General features: G+C 38.4%; 3 protein-coding genes across 3 annotated transcripts; 1 reads left to right on the forward strand and 2 right to left on the reverse strand.

Annotated features, from left to right (window-relative positions):
• Positions 1-702: 702 nt before the first annotated feature.
• Positions 703-1,796, reverse strand: uqcr10 (ubiquinol-cytochrome c reductase, complex III subunit X). Its single transcript, XM_055179312.2, has 2 exons — positions 1,615-1,796; positions 703-1,038 (listed from the first exon to the last, which is right to left on the reverse strand). Exons 1-2 carry the CDS (start codon positions 1,753-1,755, stop codon positions 988-990), a joined length of 192 nt encoding a protein of 63 aa, XP_055035287.1. The 5' UTR covers positions 1,756-1,796; the 3' UTR covers positions 703-987.
• Positions 1,797-2,083: 287 nt separating this feature from the next.
• rpl35 (ribosomal protein L35) lies at positions 2,084-5,564 on the forward strand. Its single transcript, XM_055179311.2, has 4 exons — positions 2,084-2,240; positions 2,744-2,880; positions 3,336-3,417; positions 5,360-5,564. The coding sequence occupies exons 1-4, from the start codon at positions 2,238-2,240 to the stop codon at positions 5,507-5,509; spliced, it is 372 nt and encodes a 123-aa protein (XP_055035286.1). The 5' UTR covers positions 2,084-2,237; the 3' UTR covers positions 5,510-5,564.
• Positions 5,565-6,532: 968 nt separating this feature from the next.
• wdr38 (WD repeat domain 38) lies at positions 6,533-11,209 on the reverse strand. The gene is made up of 8 exons (XM_055179305.2): positions 10,879-11,209; positions 10,451-10,571; positions 8,020-8,234; positions 7,606-7,686; positions 7,399-7,521; positions 7,168-7,320; positions 7,039-7,086; positions 6,533-6,965 (listed from the first exon to the last, which is right to left on the reverse strand). Exons 1-8 carry the CDS (start codon positions 10,945-10,947, stop codon positions 6,843-6,845), a joined length of 933 nt encoding a protein of 310 aa, XP_055035280.2. The 5' UTR covers positions 10,948-11,209; the 3' UTR covers positions 6,533-6,842.

The following is an 11,209-nucleotide window of genomic DNA, read 5'->3' on the forward strand; positions in this document are numbered from 1 at the left end:
TCTCTGTTTAAATCCATGACGTCCTGTACTAAGGTTGACCTAACCAGCATTATGTTACCAAGTCAATGAAATATTGAACAGTGTCTCTGGGACCAAACACCGTTCTTAATTTGTTGTCTGGTTGGAGACTGGGAAAGATTGGTATGGTTGAGCTTTCTGTCAACCAGTTGTTTTTGTGTAGCTGTCTGGTTTGTATAATAAATTATTTTATGTTATACAACCCTTAAATTGACTTTCCACCACCTTAAATAATTGTATTACTTATCAAGTTGCTCAGCAGAAACTCAACTACCTCAGCATTTGTATAGCATCATTAATGTGGTACAAAAAAAATGTGGTACTTAAATAACAAGGCAACCCTCTCCATAAAGTCTTTCAGGAAGCATTTGACATTTTCATTACTAGTTAAAAAACACAGAACCCAAGGCTATGTTTGCAGTTGACATATCAGCTGCATTTAACTATAGACTGTTAATTTAATATACCTATAGGAAATGTGGAAACAAAAAAGTTTTATTACGTAATACCATTACAAAACGCTCTAGTGACACCACGTGGTGGCCCCGATCATTGCATTTCACATAGCAGATTTGCTTGAATGTATTGCTTTGTAATATCTTTAAATGCATATTTAATTTGATTTGAATTTAACCAATGTTCATCTATAAACTCGATGCGTTTTGCACATAGAAAAACACGTAATTTTAAATGACTGTGGGTTGTTGGGTTTATTCACAGAAAATCAAGTTATCAACGCATAAATTACAAAGGTGACATATCACACAATAACGGTGGTCACGTGACATGTTATCAGGATTTGGGAATACTAGTCAGTCTCTGTACATGTGCCCAGACCATTCCAGCTGAAAGAGATATCACACATCCGCTGTAAGACACAGCTAAACCAGAGGCTGATCCAGATGGGTCACATCAGGAAATGGGATGATGGTAGAATGAACATTTCGGAAGCTCCATCAAATCCAAGATTTATTCCTCACTCTTCTGCTCATAGTTGTGTTTGATGTGTTTCCAGAGTTTCTAGAGAGAGAGGAAAAAAACATTGAACCAAACTGTGTTAGGTGAGAGAATTAAAGATGTACACAAATACGTGTAAATATGTTGTAGCTCTTATTTGTATTCCTTGTATCTTTTGTATTACTAGTTAACTTATGTCATTATCAGTTCTTTCCAAAAACGTGAATTTTGATAGCAAGTTAATTTCTGTATTACGTTTACCCTCCCACTTATAAAAGCACACATTGTCTTTTAATAAACCCCAGTCTTAAACGTTTGCAATAGATAAGTGTTTTTATCTTTATTTTAGATAGTCTCATTGAATACAAAGTTATGAAAACATTATTATTTTTTATTTCGAGTAAATTGAATGTGTACTAAATGTTTTATGTATCGTGCAACCTTATTAAAACCGTTTCTGTTACATTTGTTCATTACAAAAGTGTGTTACAAATCCCTCTATTACTTTTTTACACAAATAAGATGTTAATTATACAACTAAACATTGAGTTCTGCCGGTTAGCTAGCAGGCTAAATCAAGGTCAGCCTATCGGTGGGTCACCGTAAAATCAGCTTAATTCTAATAAAAATACAACTCACCCCCCGATTTATGTTGTCAAATATTGCGTCTCCACCCTGGTCAAACGCCCTCTCGAAGACAACAGCTCCCACCATGATAGTTATGGCGAAAGTTGATGTTCTTCTGAAAAGCAGATTGTAGACACTCTTTACTAGCGCCATGACGGTCGATGAAGTCTTCCGGAAATTGAGGCGGGGCAAGGAATTGTCTATCAAACCCTTGACCAATGAGGAGTTCCTACTTATCTTTTATTATTTAATTTAAGCACGGTAATTCATTTTAAATTTAGTTAAATACACATATTTTGAGGCAGCAAGCATATTTAACATATTTAAAAACTATATAAAGGATTATACATTTCAGAAAATTTACCCATGAATGGTTTGTAAAAGGATATCGCAGCCCAAATTAGCAACTCAGTAACGTTTTCACTATATCCGGCAAATAAAACATAAATATTGTTACAAAACAAATGTACTTTAACGAACAAAACGTACGCAATCGTGCTTATTAAACCCCCTATTCAAGAAAGGAATGGAAGATCCCAGAACCCCTCCAGCACGCATTTAGTTCCGTCCGTAACCCGGTAGATCTTCCCATGTGACCGCTCCAACTTCCTTTCTTGTGGCAGCCATCGAGCAAAATGGTGAGGAGTTTACCGAAGCCGAATAAATCTAAAGCAATCCTGTCTGTTTAAATGTTAAATGACTCTTAAACTTTGTTATAAACACACATTCACATGTGCTATAATGATTGCGCACTATATTTTAAGCGATGACCTCAAGATGAAGTGAAATTTGTGTGGTGTAACGTTCCCTTCACGGGTACTGGTGCCTCAGTGAAGTCTGTGCGTTTAGCCTGTTAGCTTAGCCTGTGCTTTAAAATGTATGTAAAGTTAATATTTAAATAACGTTTTAGCACATATTATACGAATTTGATGACAGGGACATTTGTGTTAGTTTAATGATAACGTTGACGTGACACTTGTTAATTCATAATATATTTCTTCTAGCTATATGAAACCAAATGCACCATACGTGTTATTATACATACGTAGTTTCGGATTTAAGTCCTTTACGAAAATACTCTACAGCACGATATAATTTGTATATGTATGCTTATTTGACACGTGATTGTATTTTTGTGTAGGCAAAGATCAAGGCCAGAGACCTGCGAGGAAAGAAAAAGGAGGAGCTGTTGAAACAGCTCGATGATCTGAAAGTTGAACTTTCCCAACTTCGCGTTGCCAAGGTTACAGGTGGAGCTGCCTCCAAACTCTCAAAGATGTGAGTACTGCTGGGAAGGGCTCCATGTTGTTACTCTGTTTACCATAGTACAGCAGTATGGGTCTTGAATGTATTATGATTTCTTTGGATGAAGCGTGATGAGTACAATTTCAGTTCAGTGTTAACATTGATATAATGTGAGTTCAGTCTGTTTATGTAACTTACATTTATCTCTGAAATCAAGGACCAGTATGTTTTCACTAGAATTGGTGTAAAACTTATTATATTGGGGGGGAACTCCAGTGATGTGTGGCAGACGTGTTTATCCAAATGGTTAGGCATGAACTTGTTCTGTCACTGTTCAATGTTTAAATTTGGTAATGAAAGTGCAAATTTCTATTTCTAACTATAAGAAAGGGTAATACTACTTTTTAATTTTGCACTCAGAGACTGTTGACTGTAATGCTGTTATAAGAGGGTTTAAAGTGTAACTTAACTGGTGTGTTTTTCTGCAGCCGAGTTGTCCGCAAGTCTATCGCCAGAGTCCTCACAGTTATCAACCAGACACAGAAGGAGAATTTGAGGAAGTTTTATAAGGTCAGTTTAACACACAAACACTGTGAAGATGTCTAATTCTGAGTTTACACCAAACACGTTTTGGGCGTCTACCGCTTGAAAACTTTGAATGCATTCGCGTGTGTAGAGCGGAGTAGACGCGCGGAAAAAGCAAGCATTTGACGCGCGTCCGAAGCAAAATCCGCTTCTTGTGGGAGGGGCAACTGCTGTGCGAGTGTCTGTTTGCAAGATGACTGATGTTACTTGTGCATTTATCAAGAGAGTTCCCAATTTGTATTGGGTAACCTTACTATAGGGGGAAAATAAACGGCTCGGGTCGATAAACGTCACGTGACTCAAAAGTGAAGTGTGTATTACAACTTACCAGGTTGCCCAAAGTCCTTACTGACACTCTTCCAAGCGAGGTCCTTTTTATTCCTGTCTCCTCTATAGAAATAACAACTTGTGTCATATAGCTTCGAGTGACTGCTTGAGTCAGTGACTCCGGGCGGGGCTGCCACCACAGCAGCACACAGGCTCCTGATTGGTTGACGCGGCGCGAAATTCCACTAAAGTTCAAATTTTTCAACTCGGGCGTCAGCCGCAAATTCGCGTGAACCGCAAAATGCACAAAAGCACCATTCGCGCGTACAACGCTCAATTGAGGCGGAAACGCGTCTTCCGCGCCGAACGCCTCTTCCGCGCCGCGGGACCTCCTGACGCGTCTGCACATTGACTTAACATTGAAATCACTCGCGCTTCGCGCCTCTACCGCGGTTGGTGTAAACGCACCATAAGAGCATTTAATAGTGTTGCTGATGTAGTTGTGCTCATCGGTTTTCAAGTGCATTTGTTATGTGCATTGGATTGAATAGTTTTGTTATTAATACATTGTGTTGAGCAGACATTAACTGCGTTCCCATTGAAGATTTGCTCAAAACTTGAGCTTTAGTTTTGTCAACATTTAATTTTTTTTTCTTCGGAATGATGAAATTTCCATTGACCGATTTTATGCGACTGAAGCCCAGCTGAGTATAGTTTTTTTTACGTGCACAGTTGAATGCACAGACTTGCAAAGCATAGATTATTCGACACAAAATGCAATGCATCATCTGGGCTACATACTACATTCTCCAGTTAGTGCATGTGTAAAATATGCATGGTTATAAAAATCTGGTGGGGCAGTGCGTACTATTATTCTGAAGACGAAATTTGCATCACAAAACGCAAGTGTATTTCTTGCTTAACCTAATTTTGTTCGCTTGTGAAATTTACATTTAAAACACAAGTTGTTTTAAAAACCATGCAACAGGGGTGTTTGACTTCATACGGTGCAGTGCAGACTGACATATCTCAAGAGCGACTAGAAAGCATACAGAGCAGTCGACTCCCAAATAGCTCTCGTGGTATTTTGATGCATGCACTTGTCAATTCTTGGGACGCAACCACATGAAGTTGAACACCTCTTTTGTCTCATCCTCAAACAAAACATACCAAACCATATTTGACAAATCATCCATGTGACTTCTACACATGTCATGAGACCTGTAAATGCCAAAAACTGTGTCCATTGCAGTTTTGATTTGCGCATTTGATGGCTAATGTAAATGCAGCTAGTGATAACATCTATCATCTTCCTGCAAGAAGATCACCCAGCACTCCTCCTCCTGAAATGGAGATAGTGTGAATATTCTCTTGCTATAGAAATTTCAACTACCTGCAGCCGTGTCTTAAAATGACGTTCATCTGCTGTAGGTAGCTGACAATTCATATCCTGTATTTTAATAGTTTGTTGTCTGAATGTTGATTAACTGTAGGACAAAAATGCACTTTTTTTAGTGAATTCAGTCATTACTGGCCTGTTTAGTCTCATGTTACTTGATATTTAATTTCTAAAAATGCTTGTCATGTTTTGACAAACATCATGTCCTGATTGTTGATCTATCAGTCCTGTTGTTTCTGATGGCTGTTATTTCTTAATAAGGGAAAGAAGTACAAGCCTTTGGACCTGAGGCCCAAGAAGACCCGCGCCATCCGTCGTCAGCTCACAAAACATGAAGAGACCCTGATGACCAAAAAGATGCAGAGGAAGTCTCGCCTCTACACCATTCGCAAATTCGCTGTCAAGGCGTAAGCGGCTGTACTGTTTTTCACTGAAAATAAACACCACACCCTGGAGTTAAAATGAACTGTGTCTGTCTCAAGCTGATTATATTTGATGATATAAGATGTTAGCGTATGGTAAACCTAATCGATCTAAATTAATCTAAGGGTTTTTACCTGCTATTGCTGTTATCTAACAGAAACTTTCACGAGTTTGCTTCACATGAGCTCTATAAAATGTCCACCTACTGTTAATAACCTTTAAAGTTTTTTGGGTTGGGCGTTTATACAAGCATCTTAAATTCATACAATCTGTCGGGGGGGCCAATGGTATACCCGGATCAAATAAATCAAATGATGTATCAAATAAGGCAAAACTTGCTAAAAAAACAATGCAATCGGATAAGTTTAGACAATTTAAAACCTAAATGTAACTTAAATTTATAAAGCAAAATAAATAATGCTTTGCTCCTGGAAGGTTCCTATTTAATAGTGCCTTTACCAAGGTGAAAAACAAGTTTCAAGTTTGTGTTTATTTATATAGCACATTTAAACACAGCAACCAGGGCTGACCAAAGTGCTGAACAATATAGGCAATAAAAGAAAACAGAAAAATAAAGCAATTCAATAACAAGCAATCACATTGAGTTAAAAGCTAAAGAGAAAAAATATGTTTTAAGAGAGGATTTAAAAGCATTTAAAGATTGAGCTGTTCTAATGTAAATGGGGAGACTGTTCCACAGCCTAGGCCCAGCAACCGCAAAAGATCTATCTCCTCTTTTCTTTAACCGTGCCCTAGGGGCAACCAGAAGTCCCTGATCACCAGACCTCAGGTTTCGTGAGGGATTATGAGGACGGAGAAGGTCGGACAAATACGTCGGTGCCAGATTGTGAATAGATTTAAAAACAAATACAAGAATTTTAAACTCAATTCTAAAATGTACCGGTAACCAATGCAGTGATTTTAGAATCGGTGAAACATGATCAAACTTATTTTTGAACTAACATTTGAAATGTGTATTTGGCATTTGATTCGCATTTTTGTGATGTTAGACAATGCTTGTAAGTGTAGTTTTATTGCACAGGCCAGCTTTTTCTAAAAAAAAGTTATTTTCTGGCAACTTTTATTGGTATCACATTTCATACAGACTGAACTGTACAGTCCAGTAACAAATAAAACACTTCCTGCCACACATCTTAAACTTAAATGCCCCAATGTAAGAAAAATCTTGTGAATGTCTAGACAGCTTAACATTCACTGAGTCTGTATAGATCATGGGTCTATAACTCAACTATTAACTAGTAAAACTATGTACAGTATGTTCTTGTATTCAGCTGGGCTGAAAGCCAGTCCTTTGTGTCATTCATTTCTTGCTTATCTCCTTTATGTTCTTCTGTTCCTCATCTACGTCCAGCTGGTCAGAACCGCTGGTGAGAAGTTCTCCATCAGGAGTGAACACACACCCGTATGCGGAGTCTTTATGACCCTAAAACGCATGTAAAATGTCATACCATACAGCTTTTACAATATTGCAATGATAATTTTTTAAAGATTCATACCTGTAACAACTTTAGACATTTTCCATTAGCCATATCCCAGATCCTCACCTGATGGAGAAACGTGTGACAAATGAAGCATTGCTACTATATGTTGTGTGTGTGAGAGAGAGCATGTGGGTTGGTTTATACCATGTCACCCTCAGCGGTGGATGCTAAAGCCAGCCCGTCTCTGGAGTAAGCCAGACTCCTGACCCATACACGCTCACGCCCTCCCAAAACATACAGACACGTCTGTTGCTGCGGCAACCACACACGCACCGTTCCATCCCATGAACCTGAGGCCTGAAACACACACATGCATGTTTTTTCCTGAACCAAATACCAAACCACGCTATTAAAAGCAATCTTTAGTGAGCTCACCAGCATCCCAGTGACTGAAAAACAGAGACAGGCCACATTTCCCAGGTGACCGTGTAATATCACAACCTCTTTATCATCATGTAGTCCCCATACTCTTACTGAGTGATCCCACGAACCTGTGGCCTGAGTAAACCAAAAGAGAATGCACGTCATACTGAATGGATCAAAACATCATCTACACACACACAGTGAGTATGTGAGTCGTACCACCCATTGTGAATCTGATGAGAATGCACTGCTCTGGACAGCTGCAGTGTGACCCCGCAACTCCTGAACCTTTTCACCAGACTGAAATATCAAACAATGAAACACACAAACATTAAGCTATCAACATAACAGTAAAATTGCCCTGCGGTGTCATGGCCATCTATCCAGGGTGTGCTCTGCATGTGTCCCAAGATGCTGGGATAGGACAAGAATGGATATGGATTACAGTAAATAATGTGGTACTTGTACATTCATCAGTTGTTGTGGTAAAAGACACCTGTTCCTACATAACTCTTGCTGTATGGAAAGGAATCGTTTGATTACATTTTTTATCCATGTTCCTGCTTTAAAAGCAAAGAGTTTCATGATTTGTTTCCTGATCCAGCTAGTTGAAAGGTGATGTTTGGTTCTCACCTGAACACTCCAGATCAGTGCCCTGGTGTCCCATCCACCTGACACCAACCACAGGCCGTCTGGACTGAAGCTCACTGTATCTACACTGCGGCTGTGAGCTGACATCACACGAACACATTCTGCACTCACACTGCGCCAGAGCCGGACAGTACAGTCATGAGACGCACTCGCGAACAGCTGACCATCAGTGGAGAAAACACAGCATTTCACTGGACCTGTGTGAGTAATGCATAACAAAAACATTACAAACACACTAAACAAACAGATGTTTGCAAGACAGAAAGGATGGATGAGTGGACGGACAGGCAGGCGGATATAAGCATACAAAAGGAATTTGGTGAGCAAAAACATAGACAGAAAGACAAACAGATGGACAAAAACCAAAAAGTGAGAGACATAGACACATGGATAGACATGTGGACAAACAGAGAGATGAACAGAAAAACAAAAGGTGTTTGGTACCCAGACAGATAGGTAGATTCACAGACAGATAGATATAAGGGCAAACAGACGGATATGTAAACAGAAAAAAACAGATAGATGGATGGACGAGTGGATGAACAGATAAAACACAAAAAAGCTGAGATACATAGACAGACAGACGGCTAAATGGATGGATCCACGGATGGATGAATGGACTGACAGACAAGCCAATAGACAGACAGACATGCCAATAGACAGATCAACTAAATAGGGAGATAGCTAGACAGACAGACAGGCCAAATGGACGAATCAACGGATGGTTGAACGTACTGACAGACAGGCCAATAAACAGACAGACAGACAGGCCAATAGACAAATCAGATAGATAGATAGATAGATGGATAGACTGATAGATAGATGGACTGATAGATAAACAGACAGACAGACAGACAAACAAACAGACAGATGGACTAATAGATAGATAGATAGATAGATAGATAGATAGATAGATAGATAGACAGACAGACAGACAGACAGACAGACAAACGGCCCAATGGACAGATCAACGGATGGTTGAACGTACTGACAGACAAGCCAATAGACAGACAGACAGACAGGCCAATAGACAGATCTACTAAATAGATAGATAGACAGACAGACGGGCCAAATGGACAGATCAACGGATGGTTGAACGTACTGACAGACAGGCCAATAGACAGACAGACAGACAGGCCAATAGACAGATCAGATAGATAGATAGACAGACAGACAGACAGACGGCCAAATGGACGGATCAACGGATGGTTGAACGTACTGACAGACAGGCTAATAGACAGACAGACGGACAGGCCAATAGACAGATCTGATAGATAGATGGGTGATTCTCACAAAACCATTGAAACACCACGGCACTAATGATTTTAGCTTTAAAATGTGTAATATAGTAACATTAAAAAGCATCAGAATGAACTAGGCCTGGGCGAAAAATCGATTTAATGAATTAATTCGAATTTTTTGTTGTGGGCGATTTAAAAAATAAGTAATTCGATTTTTTTTTATGGCGCATTTTTGGCTGCCCGGGGCTTCCGTAGCATTATTATAGCAACATCAACAACATCATAGCACACGTAAAACACAGCTGGGACTTTGATTCCAAGAGGGTGTTTATTTATTTATTATTCATCTCATAAATTGGGGTTACATTTGTCTTGCTTTTGATTAAATAAAAGCAAAATTTGCTTTAAGTTGTCTGCCATTTGTACTTATTGCTTTTCTTAATAAGTGGGGGGGGGATCGGAAAAAATCGTAAGTCGAATTAAAAAAAATAAAATCGGAGATTTTATTTTTAGGCCAAATCGCCCAGCACTAGAATGAACACAATACTGTGTTCTACCTTGCACAATGTGTGATTTCAACATAAGAATTTATAATTGGAAATTTTATCTCATTTTCTGCTGAAATTCTCATTACCGCAATGTGTCCGGCTGTGTTTGAACATGCGTTATGTTGTAATTTAATCAAATTAACACAAAAATATTAAGAAAAAAAATAAATGGATGTTTTGCTAGACTACTTTAGATGACAGAAAAAATATTTACTGAATATTCACGTATAATAATAATGAAGAAAAATTAGGAAAATGACGTGTCCATGCCTGATGTAAATGTAAGCAATTTTTACATTTTCATGTTTAAAACCAAGTTTTCGTGAGAATCACCCAGATAGACAGATCAGATAGATAGATAGATAGATAGATAGATAGATAGATAGATAGATAGATAGATAGATAGATAGATAGATAGATTGATTGATTGATTGATTGATTGATTGATTGATTGATTGATTGATTGATTGATTGATTGATTGATTGATTGATAGAGAGACAGACAGACAGACAGACAGGTGAATGGAGGAATGACAGACAGACAGCTACACAGAAAAAACACAAACAAACAGATGGACGAAAGGACAGATAGATGATAGAAGGATGTTGTGATATATTTTTCACCTGTGTGTCCACTAACAGTTTTCATGAGTTTGGCGCTCTTTGCGTCCCACAGATACAATCTGCCATCATCACAACAGGTGAGCAAAGTCCGACAGTCAGGAGAGAACGCGCAGCAGTTCACCTGATAATGTTTTTAATCATGTTATTATATAAAATATAGACAAAATGTAACAGACAAACCTTACGAAAATCAGCCATCGTTTTACTATACTAAAAGTGTAGTCACTATGTTACTTGGTGTATTGATTAACATAAAAAACATGGTATTACAAACCGATTCAACAGTTTCTGTAGCAAAACTATGCTAATCTGTGGTAGCCATGATTTTTTGTTTCGATTGTTTTATTTGATGTAAAACAATTGTTAATATAAATAAATACATATCTGAGATATAGTATATGAAAAAAATAAAATCTAAGTTTACCAACCTCTCCTTTGTGTCTGGAGAAATATCTGACGTTGGAAACGCTGAACTTCTCCGCACGATGGCGCCACATTCCTCACGCGCGTGAATGCAACATCTCAACAACATCAAAAAGTCTAAATAAATATATAAACTCGACTACTGTAAATGTACTTTACACTTTAGATGAGATGTATAGTCGCAATGGTTTGAGTTTCAGTAGGGTTTGTTTGGGTTGTGTGAGTGTTACTGTATCCACAGTGACGGTCTCTCTTGAGTTTCTTCTCTAGTTAAGAGAGTCATTAACTTTGCAAAGACATTAACAAGATCAGCTTGAGTGCTCACTGCCTGTGCCA

The sequence above is a fragment of the Misgurnus anguillicaudatus genome, chromosome 9 (genome assembly GCF_027580225.2).
Source record: "Misgurnus anguillicaudatus chromosome 9, ASM2758022v2, whole genome shotgun sequence".
NCBI classification, from domain to species: Eukaryota; Metazoa; Chordata; class Actinopteri; order Cypriniformes; family Cobitidae; genus Misgurnus; species Misgurnus anguillicaudatus.

Excerpts from the sequence above, each read along its gene's own strand:
- uqcr10 (XM_055179312.2), bottom strand. The coding sequence starts at position 1,755 with ATGGCGCTAGTAAAGAGTGTCTACAATCTGCTTTTCAGAAGAACATCA. Across the intron at positions 1,039-1,614 it reads TTGACAACATAAATCGGGGG|AAACTCTGGAAACACATCAA; the intron begins GTGAGTTGTATT and ends CTCTCTCTCTAG.
- rpl35 (XM_055179311.2), top strand. Across the intron at positions 2,881-3,335 it reads GCCTCCAAACTCTCAAAGAT|CCGAGTTGTCCGCAAGTCTA; the intron begins GTGAGTACTGCT and ends GTTTTTCTGCAG. Across the intron at positions 3,418-5,359 it reads ATTTGAGGAAGTTTTATAAG|GGAAAGAAGTACAAGCCTTT; the intron begins GTCAGTTTAACA and ends TTTCTTAATAAG.
- wdr38 (XM_055179305.2), bottom strand. The coding sequence starts at position 10,947 with ATGTGGCGCCATCGTGCGGAGAAGTTCAGCGTTTCCAACGTCAGATAT. Across the intron at positions 10,572-10,878 it reads TCTCCAGACACAAAGGAGAG|GTGAACTGCTGCGCGTTCTC; the intron begins GTTGGTAAACTT and ends AAACATTATCAG. Across the intron at positions 7,087-7,167 it reads CCACCGCTGAGGGTGACATG|GTGAGGATCTGGGATATGGC; the intron begins GTATAAACCAAC and ends TTTCTCCATCAG.